Here is a 20,872-nt window from a genome sequence, read left to right on the forward strand (position 1 = left end):
AGAAGGCAGAAGGAACCTCACTGGTGAAGTACGCAGGTCGGTGTCCAGTTGAGGAAGGTCAAGAAGTAGTCCTGGACTCAGAATATTACTACTCCTGGTAAAAAGACTGTGAAGAACAGCTGATAATCAGCAGAATGCTGGTTTACCACCTTGCTGGTTTGACTTGAAGAGGTTGTTCACCCAAAAATCACATCATTTCCTCCAGTCATTCCAAACCTATAGCTGGATGAAAACTTTCTTCAGCATATCTTTTTTTGGTGTTCTAGAGACCGAACAAAGGTTTGGAATGACACGAGCGTGAGGAAATTTGAACAAAATCAACATATTGGTGCGTTCCTACTTTTACAGCATATCTATTTTTATGTAGGGCATTTTACGGCACGCTAGTGTTGATAAGATTCAAACCTCATGTGTGCATTTCACTGCAGATGGCACTGCCCACTGGCAGGCTTTGGCCCAGTGTTGGCACAGTGCTGACAAGACTGGTGGGCGTATCCCCACCGGTGCTGCTCGGCAGTGTCTCTGCCACAGCGGCTTGCTCTCCTACTCCATAATTCATCCGCTCCCCCTGTTCGGTCATATGGCTAAATGGTGCATGCCAGCGCCCGGCCTTCACCCAGGGATTTCCAGGTGTCCCTGCCCCTGGATCACGCTGCCTTGCTGCTTGCCAACATTTCTGCGAGGCTCTTGCAGGCGGACTAATAACAATAACCTCATCCTAATCCTGTATCCTCTCCTGTCTCTTCTGTAGCTCTCGCAATCTCCTCTGGAGGGGCTCTGAGTGGGCGGCAGCAACAGTAAAACTGGCTCACGTACAAGTCCTCTTGCTCACCTGAACTTGGCGGCGTGCCAAGCTGTGGCGTGACAGTGTCCGACTTCATACGGGGGCCAGCTGTAGGGAAAAAACAAACTCGTGGCTCTTCCTGGGAACATTTAAGAACCCTGTAAGACTCGAGAAGGTAGAAGGGAATAGCTGATAAAGGAGGAGCAGGGGGAGGGAGGAGGATATGGAAAGGCGGACCCAATCTCCGAAATTACCCCAGCTCGGTATCGACTGGCCAATTATGTGGAGTTCCATTTACAAAAACGTAGCTGTAGCGGCTAACTTTATGGAGACTTTCATTTCGCTCTCCCCCACTACCGACAGCCCCCCCTTATCTCTCTCGTTCTCTTCCTCTCCTTTTTTGTGTGGTGCTTTAATAGGATATTGATCGACAGAAGCAGATTCGATTGGGCTGCCACTGAATTGTGTAATGGGTGCACAAAGCCAAGGTCATAGTGTATAGTCAGAGAAGAGCTAAGGCAGCCCGTTGTCCATTCAATATCACAACCTTTCATCTTCCGAACGGGCACGAGCCTGCACTCAACCCCGTAAATAAATCTGCCAGACGCTCCCACACAGAGGCCCCTTCGGAACTCCTCTGGGTAATTCATACTCCACTTCAGTACACCAGATTACCCTCTTCTACCCATCTTCCAATCTGGTGCACTTACCCTCTTCACTTCAATCAACAGCATCATCTTGGTGCCTTCCACAAGAAGCTACCAAAGTCATGAGTCTGCATGCATACAGCACTTTAATTCAGTCACTCCGTAGGGAGCAATCCTGTTAGAGGACTTATGCTAACTGTGGGCTTTGCTGACTGCTGAACTTCTTAGATGGTATTGCCCATTAAGGAAGGAAAGCGATTGACGCAGGAGGGTGAGATTCTGTCATCTCTCCCCCTGTTCTGTAGAGAGTGGATGAGGTGAAGGAGTTTTTAAGATGCCCCGCTCAAGTGATCAGTGGACTATTGTTGTGGATTACTGCAAAATTTAAGTACTGGCTCAATTTCAATCACGAGTGTGAATCTGAACGAATTGGCCACGTCTCAGAAACTTCAATTTGGGATTTATAGAATTGAAAGATATTCAACAAAAGTGATGCATTCTGGAAAATGTATCTATTTAGGCATTTTCAAAACTTTCAAGCAAGCAAACATTCAAAGTTTGTGTTGAGAACTTTTGCGGAAAGGGTAAACTTCACTAAAATCCTCTTCCTGTTCAACTTCCTTTGGGGCTCAAGAGTAATATGCTCTTTAGACCAACATCGGCAACCCCTTGCTGACTAAGAGCCACTGGACTGTGGAGAGGAGAGAAGAATAAAGAGAACGACAGAAAAAAGAGAGCAGACCACTTTGATTTGAATTGAACATCCAGCATATGCCACCCAGCATTTGCTTTTCTTCTCAGTGTGTCACAGATGTTAGGATAAAAGCCGATCTCTCCGCAGAGCTGGATCAATTATGCATATTCCTTAATCTTGTTACCATCATACACCAGGAGTTCTGATGCCGCACAGTACTGGCGATGTACAGAGTTGTACTATCTCTGTCTTCCTCTCTCTCCTGATACCTTTCATCATTTTCCGCATCCTTTTGCATCGCCTCACACACGCATGCTGGACTCACGTTGACCCGTACGTTTCCTTCCGCCCGTCTGCTGTCACGTCGCCAGAATGTGGTGGCACCCAAATGTTTGTTCTCTCCAGACGCTGTCTTTGCATTGGCAGGCACTTTGAGGGTTTTTGAAGGCAGACTGCGAGGTGAGACCACGGTGGGCTCTTTGCCCAGGCCCCATGACACCCTCTTCTCCTCTCCTTCGCCCGGGATTAGGTCACAAAGGCGTGTGATCAATGCACCTTTGATCAGAAGGCTCCAGCGAGTGCTGACAGGCGCTTTGGATCGGCTATTGTTAGCGGGTATCGACAGGCACGTATGGATCGCGCTGTGCTCTGTCACTCTCCACCGTGAACGTCTGCAATTTTTAAAGGTCACGTTTTTTACTCCCGTCCCATCCTTCCTGCCTTCTTGGGAAAGTCTACTTTTCTTCTTCTGCATTCTGCCTTAATCACTCTATCAGCCTGGGAATGACTCGATTGTTCCCTCAAGTTGTGAAAATTCTCACTATCTTCTCTTTATTAATAAATTTAAACACCAAACATTTAACTTAAACTGCATCCACAATAAAAGTACAACTTATTTACGGAAAACAGCTAATAAAAGAAACACTGTCTAAAAAAGGCTGCACAAAAAAACTTAGTTTGTACTTTAGAGTCCAAGTACTGTTGAACCGCACTGCAATGAAGCACTTTCAGCTGACTGCTGCATTTCGCTGGTGTTTCGATTTCTAATGAGTGGAGGGATAGTGTATTCAGCCCATTGTTCTGAAAACAGTGCTGAGAAACCAGAGAAGCTTTCCTCCAGCACACTGGTTAATCACTAGCCTCATCCTACCTTTGGGCTGAATTGAACTGGGGTGCTTCAGATGTTGCGGTTTTATTGTGCTGCTGGCCTTCACATACTAGGGTGTAACAGGTCTAAGGAAACTTACAGCACTAAATCATGCCACGTTTAAGATTGTGAACCTTACACAACACCTCTCATGAAGCTGACATGTTTTTAGGTTCATTATGAAAGCTCAATTGATTTTACTTCTAAAAGTGAAGTTAAAACTGACTTATCAGGAGTTTTTTTTTTTTACTTGTTTTTCAGTAAAAAAAATTAAAAGATTAAAATTTTAAGAAATATTTAAATGATGATACATTTATAAGAGAATCAAGACTGCTTATTAAGACTTGTTTTCTAAGAATGTATCATTAATATATATATATATATATATATATATATATATATATATATATATATATATATATATATATATCGGCCAGTGACAATAGATTAATAATGGAAAAATTTTAATATTTGTTTTTAAAATGTTTAGATTTTATTTTAATTAATTTTTGTTAATAAAAAAGCTATGCATTTAAGTAAACGTTAAGTAAAATGTTCATTTTAATGATAAATAAATAATTAAATATTATTACTTTATAAATATATATTTCTAGGGGGAGTTGCACAACAAATGTTTTATTCAGAATTTAAAAATATGTTCATCATGAAATATATTCATCATTTATTAAATGAATTTTTTATGTATTTTTGAAAAAGTGAATAAGTGTAATGTCATTGACCCATATTTGTAAAAAACTACACTCATATTAAAGACACATTCTGATAACTGTAAAATAAGCCAAAACAGTTTTCTGCAGTGGGCAGAGAGTTGTAGAGATCTTACTCTGTGAGACTCGCACGAGCTCAGAGACGGTGAAGACACCTGATGTGACGAAACTGTCCTGGAAGCCAAGGTGCCCTAAAAGAAAATAAGAAAGAGTAGAAAAACTGTTATTGGAATGAACATGACAAAATATAGAGGAATGACAGCGTTTGTGTCAACAACACACTCACACGCACACACAGTCCCAGTGGGGAAGGGAATAGGGAGTGTTTAGAGTGACACTGAGGGTAGAGAACATCTGGATTTGGTCCCATGAGTGTCTGCAGTACTTTGGGGCAGAGGCTCTTTGCGGTGCAGCGCACACACACATAAACAAGGAGCTCCATAGGAAAGCACGATTATATATGTGTTTACATATGATATGTGGTGAAATTTCAGTCTAACACATTCTTTGTGTGGCAGGCAGAAATCTGTTGCCTCTTCTAGCAGACAGACAGACCACAATTACTGTGTTCACTGTGCTGACTACGGCTGACCCAAGACCTGCCACACATCCTGCAGGCTGCTGCTGTGCTGGAGGAGCCCATATCAGCCTCAGATTCAACCACAGACAACCAGACGACCCTAAACTTACTACCATCCAACACCACAGAATCAAAACATGCAGTCAGTGTGGACTGCATTTCCCATAATGACCTGCTCTTACATATTGTGTGAAAAACTGCTGATATGTCAAAATTAATCATCACAAGTTAGACAATCTTATGATATGGTAAATACAGAATGCACCAGTTTAGAAGTTAATAGAGTGCAACAGAAATGTGGTAGTTGCGAAAGTAAGAACTATAAGATAAAATAAATATACATATAAATATAAATAAACAAATAACGGACTCAAATGTCATTGCTGAGAAAAAAGTACTCAAAAGCCATGGCTGAGAAAAAAACAAGTAATTTGTGTAAGTGTGTAGATAAAAATTTCCTTTAAATAATAGTAAAAAAAAAAAAACATTTACAAACACTTTAAAATGTATTTTATTTGTCCTCACTCAACAAAAAAGTTTACTGGTATTCATAACAGGAATGAAAAATTTGCATAAAACAAACTAATTATTGCATTATTAATTTTAAACATTTTTTTTTTAAATAAATGGAAAGCCTAAACTAATTTATTTAGAGTGAAACTGAAACTATATAATATATATATTAGCGCTGTCAAATGATTAATCGCGATTAATCGCATCCAAAATAAAAGCTTTTGTTCACATAATGTGTGTGTACTGTGTATATTTATTATGTATATATATATATATATATAAATACAAACACATATATATGTATATATTTAAGAAAAATATGTTATGTTTATATAATAAATATATTTATATATAATATAAATTATATAAATATAAATATATACATGTAAATAAACGTAAATATTTTCAAAATATATATACTGTATGTGTGTGCTTTTATATACAGTATATATAATAAATATACACAGTACACACTCATATTATGTAAACAAAAACTTCTATTTTGAAATGCGATTATTCGCGATTAATTGTTTGACAGCGCTAATACATATACATTTTTAAAAAACAAAAAAATAGCATGTATATATTAATTATAGATTTATTTATGAATAATTTCAAATTTTCTTGATAATTTCTACTGTGACAAAAAAGCTAACTTATTTCATCCTCAATGACGGCAACAAGAACTCAGCAAATGATCAAACTCAACACCAGCTCACATTATGTAAATAAATGCAAAACATAATCTTAAAAGTTTTATTTACAAGACACTGCATTGCTCGCCTAGGTTCCTTCTCCAGAGAAAAAAATATATATGTATAGAGGGGGGTGACAAGACGAATCTCAAGAAGAAGTGATGTAGCAATTAAATGACTTCCTGCGCTGCTCGATGGCTGGCGAGCTATAAAACCAACAATAGAAATGAGTTTAGTCTTGACTGGCTGGATGAGGAGACATATAGCATGTGGACGGGCAGAATAATAAATAATAAAAACAGAGAGAGAGAAGAGAAGGAGAGAGAGAGGGACAGAGGGAGGGGTAATATCTACGGCTCATTGCAAGAGAAAGTGCTGACATGAGCTAAAAGACTGCAGACCCGGAGAGCATTCCTGCACAGATGCCCCTGAGATTGAGAAGAAGTGAGATAGAGTTTGTTCGGGGAGGTATCAGAAGGAGGGGAGACGTATGTTAGAGGGCATGTGGCAGGAAGTCAGGGTAGATTACAAAACGGCAAAGCGACCAGGACAGTGGGCTACAGGGTCGAGAGCGACAAAGGCAAAAAGTAAAAGTTTCCACACAGCTGTACATACTGTGAAACAACACTAATACCGAGCACAAGTGAGGCGCACCATTACTTGGAACTTAGAGGGATGACGCAATGGAGTTGAGGAGGGAGGGAGAGAGCGGGAGAGCGAATTCGTCACTAGAATTCCAGTATAGGGAGCATATGCACCCAGAGTTCACCAAGGGCATTTCCATGAGTGCCTCATATAGGGAGGCAGGGGCGAGGGAAGGGGCAGGGCTTCTATATCTCAACACGGATAATCACTCCCAGCTGTGTCCACTGAAGCACCGTACACACATGTAGGGAGGGGCCAGGGTTCGCCTTTCACAGCAGCACCGAGACCTCTACAAGCCTCCAGCGCAGCAACAAGAGTGTCGTGTGGAACTACCCTGGGCAAACCTATACTGTATCTGGGTAGTTGACAAAAAACAACTTTTCTTATTCAACATCAAGACTTTAGGTGAACGTATCAAGGATATTGTGTAAATTTTTGACAACTGTGTTAGGTACCAGAATGTGACATAAATGAGAGTTAGCAAAAACAGTGGCTAAATTGCTATTTGTCTAAACTGCCATTGGTGGCCTTGGTGATGTCATCTGAGATGGAAAGTCGTTTAAGAGGCGGAGCAAGTTACTTAATTTTGATTAAGAATTACGAAGAGTGTTTTTGTTCTCAGAATAACATGCACTGATCAAGATTGTGTATTAAGAAAGCAGGAATGAACATGATAAAATATGATATTCAATGAGAATAAAGGGGCGGTGCTTGATTTTATCCATCAAGAATTGATTAGGGAAAAGTGCGCATTATGAATCAGAATGAAGCCAGATGTTAAAAGTTAGCTAAAACTGGCTGAATTGCTATTTGTTTATATTATCTAATATAAAGCATGGCCTTGGTGATGTCACAGACGGAAAGTCGTTTGAGAGGCGGAATTTTTTTTATTTTGATGAAAAATTATGAATATTTTGTTTTTTTTTCTCAGATAAACATCAGATTAACACCGATCAGGAATCAGTATTAAGAAATCAGGAATAAGTAAAAAAGATAGTCAATGGGAAAAGGGGCGGGGCTTGATTTTATTGGTCAGTAAGTGATTAGATAGAACAATGATTTGTTAAAACAATGGCTAAATTGCTATCTGTTTATATTATATAATACAACACACGGCCTTGGCAATGTCATCAGAGACTAGAAGTTGTTTAAGAGGCTGAGGAAGTTGATTATTGGATAGCGAAGTGTCCGTTACATACCAGATGTGAGTAAAGAGTTAAATTAGATTTTTATTGTCTTTAAATCAAAGTACAGCCATTTCATATGGTCAGTCAATTACTCATTTTATCACCAACATGTATAACGCACAATAACAAGAAAAATCTCTTTTCAAATGGTCTTAGATGCAGTATCCACAGCTTGACATTTGACAACTACTCATAAATAAGCCTCGCAAGAGGCAGTAACTGTTTTTACTAGCTTCTTTACTTTACTAGCAAATGTCTCTCACATTCTTTTCCATTTTCTTGCGCTCTCCGTTATGGATTTCTCACTTCCCCTCTCTCTTTCTCCTGGGCTTGTAAAGGAGAGGATATCCTCTGGCCTTATCTAATAGTCTGAGGATTGTGCAACGGCTGCCCCGTCCCAGAAAGGCAGCAGCCTGCTTTGTGAAAGTGCACGTAGCATGGAGCACAAGGGTCAAGGTTTACCAGCAAAAACAAACCATGGAAAAAAAGAAAGTTGGACATGTTTTCCTGCATCGGGGACAAGAGGGAGACAGAAATAAGGGAGAAATAGAGGTGGTGACAGGGAAAAGGTGGAAATGTGTGATAGCCTCAGGCTACGTCTGACAGTATAACAAGCAGTGAAAGGAGTCAGTGGTCTTTAAAGGGATAGCTCACTCTAAATAAAAATTCTGTCATTGTTTAATCACCCTCATGTCATTTCCATGCAAGCAAATATATTATATTTTTCCTGGCTGCTCTTTTCCATTCATATGTAGCTCTCAAATGTCACTCTTATGACGCATCTTCATGACACAATATATTTAGATTTGGAAGATTATATTTAGAAGATTTTCAGCAAATAACAACATAAATTTCTGCGTCAGAAGACAAAATGATATATATACATGTGTGTGTGTGTGTGTGTGTGTGTGTTTGTGTGATTAAATGATTATATAATTTCATAAAAATATAAAATTATTTTTTAATCAATAAAAGGAATAAAATATGTAAACATATCTTATAAATTCATATATTATATATTAATTTATTTTGTAAATAATTTAATATAATATAGATGTTATATGATATTTATGTGCTGATACACACACACACACACACACAAGCTTAAATATGATAACATTGATATATACAGTAATATATATATATATCAATACACACACACACACACACAGACAGTGTATATATATATATATATATATATATATATATATATATATATATATATATATATATACACACACACACACACACACACACACACACACACACACACACACACACACAATAAATAAATAAATAAATGTAAAAGAACTGTTATAATATATTTAATTTCATCAAGTGGAAAAGAACATTGAAAGTATTGTGTAATTTCTCTGTTAGTAATTCTTTTTGATGAACTATCCCTTTAAGAATCAGTGAAATAAAGTCTCAGGTCTTCAAGTAAAGTTTGGATACATTGTTTTTAGATCCAGCATGTCAAAAGCTGCTGATCTGAGACCAGTTTTGTGAATTAAAAAGAATAAAACCAGGGTTCTCAGACTGGATTGGGACTGGCCTGTACTGCTTCGGATCAAAACTGGAAATAATGCGAAGATCATGGACGACATATACAGATACCAGATGGAGTGAGTTTGTACGGGAGAGAAAATATGAAAAAAAAAGACATTAGCAGAGTGATTATGTGCAGCCTATATCGGCACAACTCAGGGGTGATCTTCAGTTCACGACGAGAGAGAGAGATGAAAAGATAATATCAGATACATGCAGGATGAGAGAGATGAACACGCTCATCTGTCTGTATCCTCTAATCTGAGTAAACAGGGCGATGTTGGTGTCACATACAAGGGCGTGGAAATAATAGCTCAAGCGTCGCAGGGCACGTCTGCGATAATCTTTAAGTTAGGAGGAAAATATGCCTTATAATCCAGTGTTGAGGGACGCATACGTAACAGAGCTCCGGGGGGGTTGAGGGAGGATAAAGCGGGGCTTTTCGAAATCATTCTCTGTTTAAACTCAAGCAAACAGGCGACTGTTTCCATTCAATCATCGTGTTTTTGTTTTCTCAAACTGTAAATCAGTTGACACAGACTGTTTCATTGTCCGCTAATAATTTGTAAACACACACAAAATCAGCAGAATTGCTGCTCTGTGTTTGTTTTAAAAGAGCCCATTTAGAACAATTCTCCGTCTGCGCTGGAAACATGCCATTTTTCGCACAAGTTTACGCGGACGCAATCCTCTTAAGAGTAATCACCCACCTCTGGCTTATACTAACACTCACGCTAATCTACTCAGAGGAGAGAGCGAGTCCCAGAGCTTCAACGACGTGAAAAATTAGCTTACTATAGCTCAACTAGCTAACAAGAACTAGCTATATTTTGGGGACAAAATAATGTAGGCCAGATTCAAACCTGCATTTCCCTTACACTATTAAAATATAAAGGTTTCAAAAGCTTTAGTAAAACCATTTTTGATTACCAAAAGAACCATTCAGTGAACAGTTCTTCTCAAAGCATTTTTCTCAAAGTGTAAGGAGCAATTTAATAATCTTTCCATTATAAAGACATTTTTGTGTAATGGAAAGGTTCTACACTCTTAAAAAAGAAGGTTCCAAAAGTGATGCCACAGAAGAACCATCTTTGGTTCCCCAAAGAACTTTCTAAAAACCACTATGAAGAACATGTGAGCGAAGAACATTTTAATAAATTAAAGAACCTATGAAGAACCTTTTGTTCAATGGAAAGGTTCCATGGATGTTAATACCGATACAATGGAAGAATCATTTTATCCTCGGAACACAAATTAAGATACTTCTGATTAAATCCGAGAGATTTCTGACCCTCCATAGACATCAGCACAACTACCATGTTCAAGGCCCTGAAAGGTAGTAAATGTGCATCGAAGACTGACTCGGAAGAGAAGAAATAGTTGAATAAAGTGGTTATTTTTGTTTTCTTTGCGCAGAAAATGTATTCTCATAAGTTCATAAAATTACGGTTAAACCACTGATGTCACATGGACTACTTTAACGATGTTCTTACCACCTTTCTGGGCCTTGAACGTGTCATTTGCATTGCTGTCAATGGAGGGTCAGAAAGCTCTTGGATTTCATCAAAAATATCTTAATTTGTGTTCTGAAGATGACCGAGGGTCTTATGGGTTTGGAACGACATGAGGGTGAGTAATTAATGACAGAATTTTCATTTTCTATCCCTTTAATAATATAAAAATAATCTAACCTCTTTCCTCCAATGAAGAACCTTTTGTGCAATGAAAAGACTCCATGACGTTAACGGTTCTTCATGGAACCATTTTTAATTTTTATTTTCAAGAATCTATGAGCTCCAAAGGTCCTCTAGAGCAAATGTGTTAACATTAGGCCATGGCTCCAAAAACCTGGATAATGTTCGGGATTTGTATATGCCTGTTTCTGGATATATTGCGAAATGCGACTTGAAACACTCACCATTTTCTGGCTGGTCCTTGATGTCGCCTTCACTGGGCTGGTTCGGACTTTCAGACTGCCCCGTTTCTATAGAAAGATACACAAAGAAAAAGAAAGTGAGACTTTTGTTTCATGACCACATTGAAATCATGCACTTGACAGCCTCTCGAAAACTGTTTCTGCAATCTAAAGACTCAAGATACAAACGTCTAGTCAAGAGTACCAAGGAATCACCATGCTGACCGCGCAGTCTGGCAGCCAACCGCACACTGGCCACGCAGGTGAAACCCTATGCTGATGTGTATACACAGGAGGCCACCGTGTTGCCGGTTCAATAGAGCTGACTGCAACCACACTATAGGCTGACAGACAACTGCATGGGTCGTAAAAATACTCCGTCTTTCTAGGCTTTCTAGACTGCAGATGTAAGTTAACAGGTAATAAATGTTGTTTATTAAATACATATATGTGAACAATAAGGTAAATTACATTTTATAATATATATTAAGATGTATAATTATAATAAAACATAAATAGATCCAATTTACAAAATAAAATAAAATTTTGATTATATAGATCAATTGACAGGCCCAACTGTAAATTTCAGACAGTATTTATTAGCATTCAGACGCAAAGGGAAGTTATCGGAATAGAAGGTCTGACTGTACTCTAGCCAATGTCCTTTTGGCACGCGGCTCGGTAGGTCAGACCGACAGTGGGGTCTGGGCTGTGAATTCACACTGAGTGTGCTATTTGCAGCCGAGGCACTTATGGAAATAAGTCTAGAGAGAGAGAGAGAAAGCCTTCAGACCTGGGTGTACTGCATAAAAAAAGGCCCTATAAATTTGATGGGCTCCGATTTCTCCCAAGAAGTGCTCTTTAACGGTGCCATTAGCTGCGATAGCAATGATTCGTGCCGTGACGTTAAGGGAACTTTTGCAAAGATTCACCCGGGTCCCTTTAACTCTTCTACGACAGCCAAAAATTGCAAAGAAACACCCTTTAAGATGATTTAGAAGCTGGGGTGAGTATTGATTTCCCACTGGAGATAAAATAGTCATGCTGGGAGAAATATTACCCATGTCGCGCTAGCAAGCACCCGAAACAAAATGGCTGACGAAGTTGGGATCGGAATCTGACTCATGACTTTTTGCACTTAATTTTTTGGTAGAATACATGTTAAAAAATATTACTTTGAAACACAAATTAAACTAAAAGACTAAACGGTGCAAAAATGAATGTACAAAAATGCTCACGGAAAACACTTTTAATAAAAGAAGAAAAAGATTCATGGCAGAATATACGTTAAAACATCACTTTGGAACACAATTTTAACTAAATGGCGAAATCTCAGAAACATTTGCAACAAATGCTTTAAATTTCAGCTTATCACAGAAAAACTATTTTTAATAAAAGAAAAAGATACAAGACTTTTTAGCTTTAGTTTTTGGAAATATAAACATTAAAACATCACTTTGGAACACAAATGTAACTAACAGGCTAAATTGCGCAATAATTAGCGTGCAATAATTCTTCAAATTTTGGTTAATGATACATGACAGAATACATGTCACTTTGGAACACAAATGCAACCCATAGGCTAAATTGTGCAATATTAGCTTACAAAAATGATTCAAATTTCAAATAAAATGAATATATACGATAAATCACGGAAAGTAACTTTTGATAAAAGAAGAAAAGCAAAGCCCTGACCCCCACCACCACCAAAAAAAAGAAGTTTGCCCAGCCCCTTCATCTGCTCCTAGACAAAGTAAACAATTTAAGGCCTTGTTTGCATTCAGCTCAGCGTTGCCGTCTGCATCAACAGTTTAAAACAAAGGCAATCTGAAGAGTGGGCCGAAACAACGAAAAAAAACAAAAACACGCAGCAACACCCCCCGCCCCAGCAACAGCCCAGAGATATGTGAAAGCGCAACCAAAGGGGCCGGGAAACCGGGTGCTGAGTGGGTGGGTGGGTGCGTGTGTGCGGGGACTTTCACACACTCTCCCAGTTGCCCTCCACGGACCAAGTGCTCTCTCACACAGTGCCCATTGCTAATTAAATATGCAAATGAGGCGTGAGACCCAGACTCTGTGTGTCACATCTGCATTTACCCCCTGTCGAGGGCCCTCGGAGAGCGAGGGGGGAAACAAAAAAAACCCTCCCGCCCGAAAAAAAACCAACAAAAAAAAAAGACACTAAACAACAAACAACTAAATACCGTGCACAAACAGGCCTATTCACCAGGCCTAAATCCTCTATACAAGAGCATAACAAGCCACTCTATGGGCAGCCGATTGAAAGACAGAGGAGGGATGGTTCCTGCGTATCTCTAATTTTGTTCTCACACCATCAAAAAGATGGGAACGCCGCTTGGGTGTGGGAGAAGAAAAGCAACCTGGAGTGACTCAGTCGACGTGTTATTCCGCCTCGATTCGACAACGGAATTCATTACGGAACAATCGAAAAAGGATGGCGAGGTAAAACGACGTCGTTTAGCGTCCAATAACAAGCCCGGGATAATTGAGACGGGCTCAGGTTGCTTGAACGTGGCCGAATTAGTCAGCGAGGTGATTCCCTAATTAGATCATTAGGACCGGCTTGCCCAGGCAGGTTGGGCAGGAGCGTTATGCCCCCTGGCCTGCCTCCGACTGCTTCCTTCCTCTCCCAGGCCAGGCCGAGGGCTTTAAGGGAGCGTGTGCATACACTCACACACACACACCGCCTGGTCTATTTCATTATGCATGCGCTAAACCATCTGTACTTCTCGCAGGTCCGCTCGTCCCAACCCGCCGCTTTCTCACCAAGTGCTTTGCTGTAATCCAATTGTGTGTTAAAACCCCGCTTTCAAAAGGCCCTTTACACAGTGGGCTCAGGAACACGAAGGCCCATAAAAGGAGGCAGAAACTTAATTTAGAAATACAAACGGGCCTTTCTGGAGTATCAATGGAAGGTGAAGCTCCAGGGATTGGAGCATTGTTTCCACAAGTGTCGTCCCCCAGATTTTTTTTTTCTTTTGGCCTGCCACAGACATTATGAGATGGTGGGTGCTGGATTCCTGTGTGGTCGCACTCAAGACTATCCAAGGAACTCACCACAGCAACACAAATATGTTTTTTTTTTTTTGGGAGCAGCATATTTGGGCCATGATGCACATTACATAAAAATTACTTGGGGGAGGGATAAAAATGAAATAATTTCTGGGAACTGCAATGAGTCACAGATGGGGAACATGTCGATGAAACCTGAAATTGTGAGCGACGTGAGAAAAAAAGGAGGAAAGGCAAGAGAGAACGAGTAAATCAAGTGGAATATGCAATATTAACAATCTCTTATAATTTAATGCTTTTAAAAAATGCAAAAAAACTTTTTTCACCAAATTTTTGGCAACTAAAATATTATTCATAGTTGAAATCAAATGGCATTTAAAGCATAATGGACTAAAACTAAGGAATAAGACATGACAAAATATTAATATTTGTGCCAAAAGACAACTAAATTATGATCAAATGAATGCTGCTTAGTTGAAAACTAATGTAATTGCCAAAATCTTTCATGAATGAATAGTTAGTAGTTGTTAGTATTTGGTAGTAGGTGCAATTTAGGTTAAATTTTTTTTGTTTTTAAATATGATCAACAAAATTGCTTTATTTGACAAAATACTGTAAAAACAGTAACATTGCAAAATTTTATTACAAGTTAAAATAACTGTTTTGCATTCAAAATTTTTTTAAATGTAATTTATTCCTGCTATGCAAAGCTGAATTTTCAGCATCATTACTCTAGTCTTCAGTGTCACATGATCCTTCAGAAATCATTCTGATATGCTGATTTGTTGCTCAAGAAACATTTATTATCATCAAGTTGAAAACAGTTGTGCTGCTTAATATATGTATCTGCAACCTTTTTTCAGGAAGTTGAAGAGATTTTTTTTTGTAACTTTATAAATGTTATTTGATTCATTTAATGGATCACTGATTAAAAAAAAACTTAATGACTCCAAACTTTTGAATGCTAGTATATAAATGTACACACATTTTATCACCACTTCATAAGACAGGTTGTCATTCTTCTGCACGGGGAAGTGGAGAAAGACGTTTGTTTCCTTCAGGCCGCTGCCCGTGTTCAGTGTTTGAGTAACCCTGACCTCTCCCCCTGCGCTTTTACGTCACACCGTATTTAATAAGAGGCAGTGTTTAGACAGGACCCTTCTGCTTCTCCTCTATAGATCAGCCCGTTGCCGAGGCTTGCGCTGTTTTTCTCTCGTGGAGCGTCGCTTGTTTACACTGCTGTTTTCGGAGGACCGGGAAGCGAGACGGGAGAGGATAATGTTACAGGCCATGTTTACAGATCCTGTCTGGATTTTTAATAGTAATATTGGTGTGTTTTCTTTCATTCTTCTGTAACTTTTGAGAAATACAGAATGCACATTAAAGGACAGGGTCCAAGGTAGGGAGTCCTAGCGGCTTTGATGTGCTTCAGTCAAGCTCGTACACCAGAGCAGGGTGTGTAAAAATGAGCAGAATCCACTCTGCGGTCTCCCAGTGATGACATTATGGGATCATTGTGGTACAGTAAACCAACTAAATCTGGCAAAAAGCAATAAAACTACCCGAGTCTCAATTATTCTTTTAGTCAGTGACTTGAGCTATTCCCCCCTGAAAATATAAAGCTAAACCAGACTATAAGAGAGAGCCATCAATAAACACTAGCGCGGTAAAGGAATGCCATGTTTCCTTACTTGAAGTTGTAAATCAGCTCTTGTGCTAGCGGTGTAAGACAAGCTGTCTGGATTGCCAAGCTACCGTTACCAAGACACAAAAGCGGGACATTCCTGACTTATTCGAATCCTTGTTCCCCCTGGACTGGCGGGGACACTAGGAACAAGATATCATTATTAGCTAATGCAAGACGGAGGGTGGAGTAAAGAAAAGCTAATATAGAAAAGTCAATAGCTCAGTTTTATAATCTAGTTACCTGTCCTGCTGTCTACATAGATAACATATCACCTTGTACAGTGAGTCACCGATTTGTAAAGTTCATGTGTACTCAAAAGTGCAAGTGTGCTGTTAGCATGTTGCTAAGCTAACAATGTGATACTTTGACAAATAAATACAGAGAATGCACAAATACTGAATAAAATGGTCCTAAATTGTGTGATAAATGACTACAAACCACTGCATAAAATACAAACTTAATAGGTCAGTTTATTTTCACTGCAGTTATTTTGGCCAAATTTTAGTATGTTGCTAAGCTAACGATGCAGAACTGTACCAAACATAACAACATGAGAAAGAAGAAAACTGTCCTACATTTAGTAAAGAAGGTATTTTGAATTTTATATGTCAGAAACTTTATATTTGTGAAAAACTGTAGAAAACTAATTTGAATTACGCACAATTCTTTTAGCCAAACTTTAACATGTTGCTAAGCTAACAATGCAGTACTCTAACAAGCATAAAAACACACAACACACAAGTGAAATGGTCCTAAATGATAAAAGACTTTTGTGAATTTCGTAATAAATTATTTGGTTAATTTCTATCATATTACCTAAATTTTTGCATGTTGCTAAGCTAACAAAAGAAGAGTAATTGATTGTTATTTTATATAATCCGCCTAAAAAAAACAGTGTTGGGTGTAATGCATTACAAGTAACGTGAGTTATGTAATCAGATTACTTTTTTTATCAAGTAACTAGTGATGTAAAGCATTTCTTTTAAATTTCAAAAGTTACTTTTTCAAATACTTTTTCCCATTTATTTACTGACATCTCTCCTGTGCCCATTTTGAGTGCAGAGTGTTCAGGCTGAAGCTTAATAATTTCACCTTTGGTGTAAAAGGGCCTTTACAGTTGCCAAAAATATAACTTTTTATTATTAAAAATTAATAAGCAAGCCCAGATCAGGTGACAAAAAGTAATGCAAAAAACATTTCTTTCCATAAAAAGTAACTAATTAGTTACATTTTCATGAAGTAGCACAATATTGTAATGCATTATTTAAAAAGCAACTTTCTCCAACACTGCAGAAAAACTTATACGCAACTTTTTTCCTCTGCATTCATTTTAGCCAAACTTTGTGTAGTATCGAGTGTGTAAATTTTCCTCTTCACTTCCTGTGATATTTCAATGCACCTGTTCTCTATGCTGCAGTGCCCTTTGGACTGAACATATATACTTCCTACACTACGCAGGGTACAGGAACTTAACCTTAGTCTCTCCATCCTTCTCTCTCTGGCTGGTCAAAATGTTCCAGAGGGAGAGAAGGAAAAAGTGGACCATCCTCAATGCTAGCAGCTCCTCTTTGGGAAAAGATGTATTCCCCCGGCCTGTAGGCAAACCCTTTCTTTCTTCCTGAGCGCTGTGCTTCTCGACTCCCCTGATATGAACTACAGTTTCTAGGAAAAGGCAGGAAAGGCAAGCAGAGGAGGAGGAGGAGGAGGAGGAGGAGAAAAAGTTATTGGCCTTTTCCCAGAAAGGGAGAGCGAGAGAGAATCAGAATCCCAGAATTCCCCTGGGATATGGTGAAATATACAGCCCTGGGGCCACTTTCAATTTACTCTCTGCAGTTCTCTTTCCCTCTCTCCCTCTCTAAATAGCCGGGCTGTGAGAGAGAAGTCGAAGCTGTCAGTGTACTGCGACCTCCTGTAGCCCTGATGTGGAGAAATAGAAAGATCGCGAGTGGGTCAAGTGTCTGTGTGAGCACGGATTCCTCAAAGGGACTACGAGGAGAGGGGAATATCTGCAACACCAAACAAGAAAAGAACAAAAACCAAACCAAAATACATTAGACTTCGACAATGAGATTGAATTTAAAATACCAGAATGACGAGACAGCCGGGCCAAAAGTAGCATACGCTACTCCAAACAAAAAGCCATATTGTTGCGATGCCTACTGCAAGCTCCAGACGCATCCTGCCTTTGTCTTCAGAGTGCCTCTTGCTTGCCCTAGTGCTGAACGCACATGGTGGCACAGGTAGAGAACTTTGTCCTTGCTCTGACAGAGAGGATATTTCGACAAATATATAAAAAAAAAAAAAAAAAAAAGAACCAGGCTCTCCATGTGGCCCCTGGGGTCCAGGAGAACAACACAATAGGCAGTATTGGCATTGTTATTCCTGACTCTGAGCCTGTGTGTGCTGTAAGGAGAGAAGAATGCTCGCATTTGACCTCTGTCAGGCCTGATTTCCTGCCGAAGCGGAGTTGTGTCTGAGGACGTGGTACTGAATCGGAAAAAAAAGTGTTGTCAGTTTGATTGTCATTTGCCAGAGATATAATCTCAGTGAGTACCGTGAGACCCTCCATTTGTGGCACGGGAGTCTATATGTGTATATACGTGTGTGCCGTAATTCATCGTTTTCCAAGAGCCCAGCTGACAGGCTCCAGCTGCAGACATGCAACGTGCATGGTGGGTGTTCATTGCTGTCAGGATCGCCGACACACCTGTCTCCACAACAACCACCGCCTGTAGCCAGGTAGTCCATCTCCAATTGACACGGAGGTGTCAATGCTTGCTACAGTTGTCATGCTGACAGTGAGGTGAAAGATGAGACTTTTTTGACATGCAATACTCCTTATACAAAGGAGTTACACACACTCCAAAGTCACAAAACACAAACTCTAATATAGAAATTAATGATACCATGAAATGGGGGAAACTTTTTGATATACTTCAACAGGGAGTTGAGACGGGCCAAATTAAAATGTTTTTCCACACAAACCCACACTCGACAGCTTGTACTATGAAGAAATGCAATGACAAACAAAGCTTTGCTGCTTGCTATTGGTAATTAAAGGGATAGTTCACCCAAAAATCAAAAATTGGTTATTAATTACTCATCCTCATGTCGTTCCAAACCCGTAAGAGCACAAAGATATTTTTTATGAAATCCGAGAGCTTTCTGATAGAGATGCACCGATTGCAATTTTTTTGGCCGATTCCGATTTTTTGGAGGAGTGACCTGCCGATTTACACTGCAAAATTTCAAATGCATAAATAATTTTATAAGATTAATGTTTTTTTTTTTTTTTAAACATACAAATAAATGTTGAAAAAATGCAATGATACTTTTAAATATGACTAAACCAACAGTAGGTGGCGGCAAATGAGTGAGTCATTTATTCATTCATTCAACCGATTCATTTAAACAGCTGATTCATTCAGAAACGAGGCAAGTGACTGTCCTTATGAATGGGCCACTGAATCATTGACTCACTCGATTTGTTCAAAAACATGGATTTATTCAGTAAAGAAACACCGCTGTGTGTTGCTCGGAGACTGCTGTGGCTTTGATCGGAACTATTTTCGTCAGCCAAATTAAGCAAAAACAGTCAATATTTTGTCTAAAATCTAAGTCACTTAATTTTAACTTCTTGTTTATTTAAATGCTATTGTATAAAATCAGTGTCCCATTGCAATCGTGTTGATATTGATATTCGGGGAAACATCATAATGTTGCATATCTAAATCATTTACTGAAAATATATTTTTTACTTCAACCGCAGTATGCATCTATAAATTTCTGTGAGTTACTTTGTGTGTGCTGTCTCTCTCACATGCTCACTCAGGCTGTGCAAGCCTCATTTGGCACGACATAAATACATTATCAGTCGCCGTTTACACTGAATGCAATTAAAATTAGAATCATTCTCACGCGAAGCGGCGTGTTTACACGCGACTGTGAGTGCGCGTGTGGCTGTGATGTCATTGCATGCGCCGCTGGCAATAAAAGGATCGGCTCGGAATCGGCAAGTTGTGAGACTGTCCGGCCGGTCACCGATCTGGGTCGGTCATGCGAAAAATCGTCCCATTCCGATCACTGGCCGGTCATTCGGTGCATCTCTACTTTCTGACCCTGCATAGACAGCAACGCAAGTGACATTTTCAAGACCCAGAAAGGTAGTAAGTACATCGTTAAAATAGTCCATGTGACATCAGTGGTTCAACTGTAATGTTATGAAGCTATGAAAATACTTCTTGTGCGCAAAGAAAACAAAATAACTTTATTCAACAATTTCTTCTCTTCCGTGTCAGTCTTTGATGTGCGTTCACAAGAGCCGTTTACAAGTAAAAAATTGTTGAATAAAGTCGTTATTTTTGTTTATTTCAGTTGCGTTGCTGTCTATGCAAGCTCTCGGATTTCATAAAAAATATTAATTTGTGTTTCGAAGATGAACGAAGGTCTTACGGGTTTGGAATGACATGAGGGTGAGTAATCAAAGACAGAATTTTCATTTTTGGGTGAACGGTTCCTTTAACCGTTCCTTTAGGCAGGTTGTATTCATAATTTAGAGGGAGAGAGTGTTTTTATTTTAGGGAGAATATGATTGGAAGGAATTTGCATAGTGCAAGATGAGTCGTCAATACTTTGGTCCAATTTCCCAGAAATAAAAGACTAATAGCTAAATCTTGGACTAAAAGACTTGGACTAGAAGCAACAAAATGGGTTGTTTCAGTACAGATTTTCATATTTATTAGGCCACAAACTGTCAACTTCACCCATAAACATGACTATAAATAAGTCAACAGAGTATCAATACGTGGCAGGCGATATTTGCGCCATTCAAGGCGCAGGAGGGTGTGCTTGGCTGGCCACTGATACCAGCTATAATGCTGTGGGCAGAGAAGCCTTGTCTCAAACCCCCCTCTTCCCTTCTCTCTCAGAATGAGTGAAAATAGAAAGTCTCCATGATCTTGGCAGAAGAACGTTTGGAGAAAAAAGATGGGGTGATTCAATTTGGCAGCCAACTTTTTCACTCCCTCTCCTTTCGTTGTCTTCCTCTCTCTATCGGCTCGCTTTCTTCC

The 20,872-nt window shown here is 39.2% G+C and overlaps 1 protein-coding gene across 2 annotated transcripts in view; it reads right to left on the minus strand.

Moving 5' to 3' along the window:
* LOC306867568 (nuclear factor 1 A-type-like) overlaps positions 1-20,872 on the minus strand; it is a 131,985-nt gene that overhangs the window by 43,055 nt on the left and 68,058 nt on the right. For both annotated transcript variants that reach the window (XM_079413310.1, XM_079413309.1), the window contains exons 3-4: positions 11,087-11,152; positions 4,117-4,191 (exon numbers count right to left, since the gene is read on the minus strand). In XM_079413310.1, the coding sequence (XP_079269436.1) occupies positions 4,117-4,191; positions 11,087-11,152 (141 nt within the window). The remainder of the gene's footprint in view (positions 1-4,116; positions 4,192-11,086; positions 11,153-20,872) is intronic.

This window comes from Barbus barbus (genome assembly GCF_936440315.1).
Source record: "Barbus barbus genome assembly, chromosome: 49".
Taxonomy (NCBI): Eukaryota; Metazoa; Chordata; class Actinopteri; order Cypriniformes; family Cyprinidae; genus Barbus; species Barbus barbus.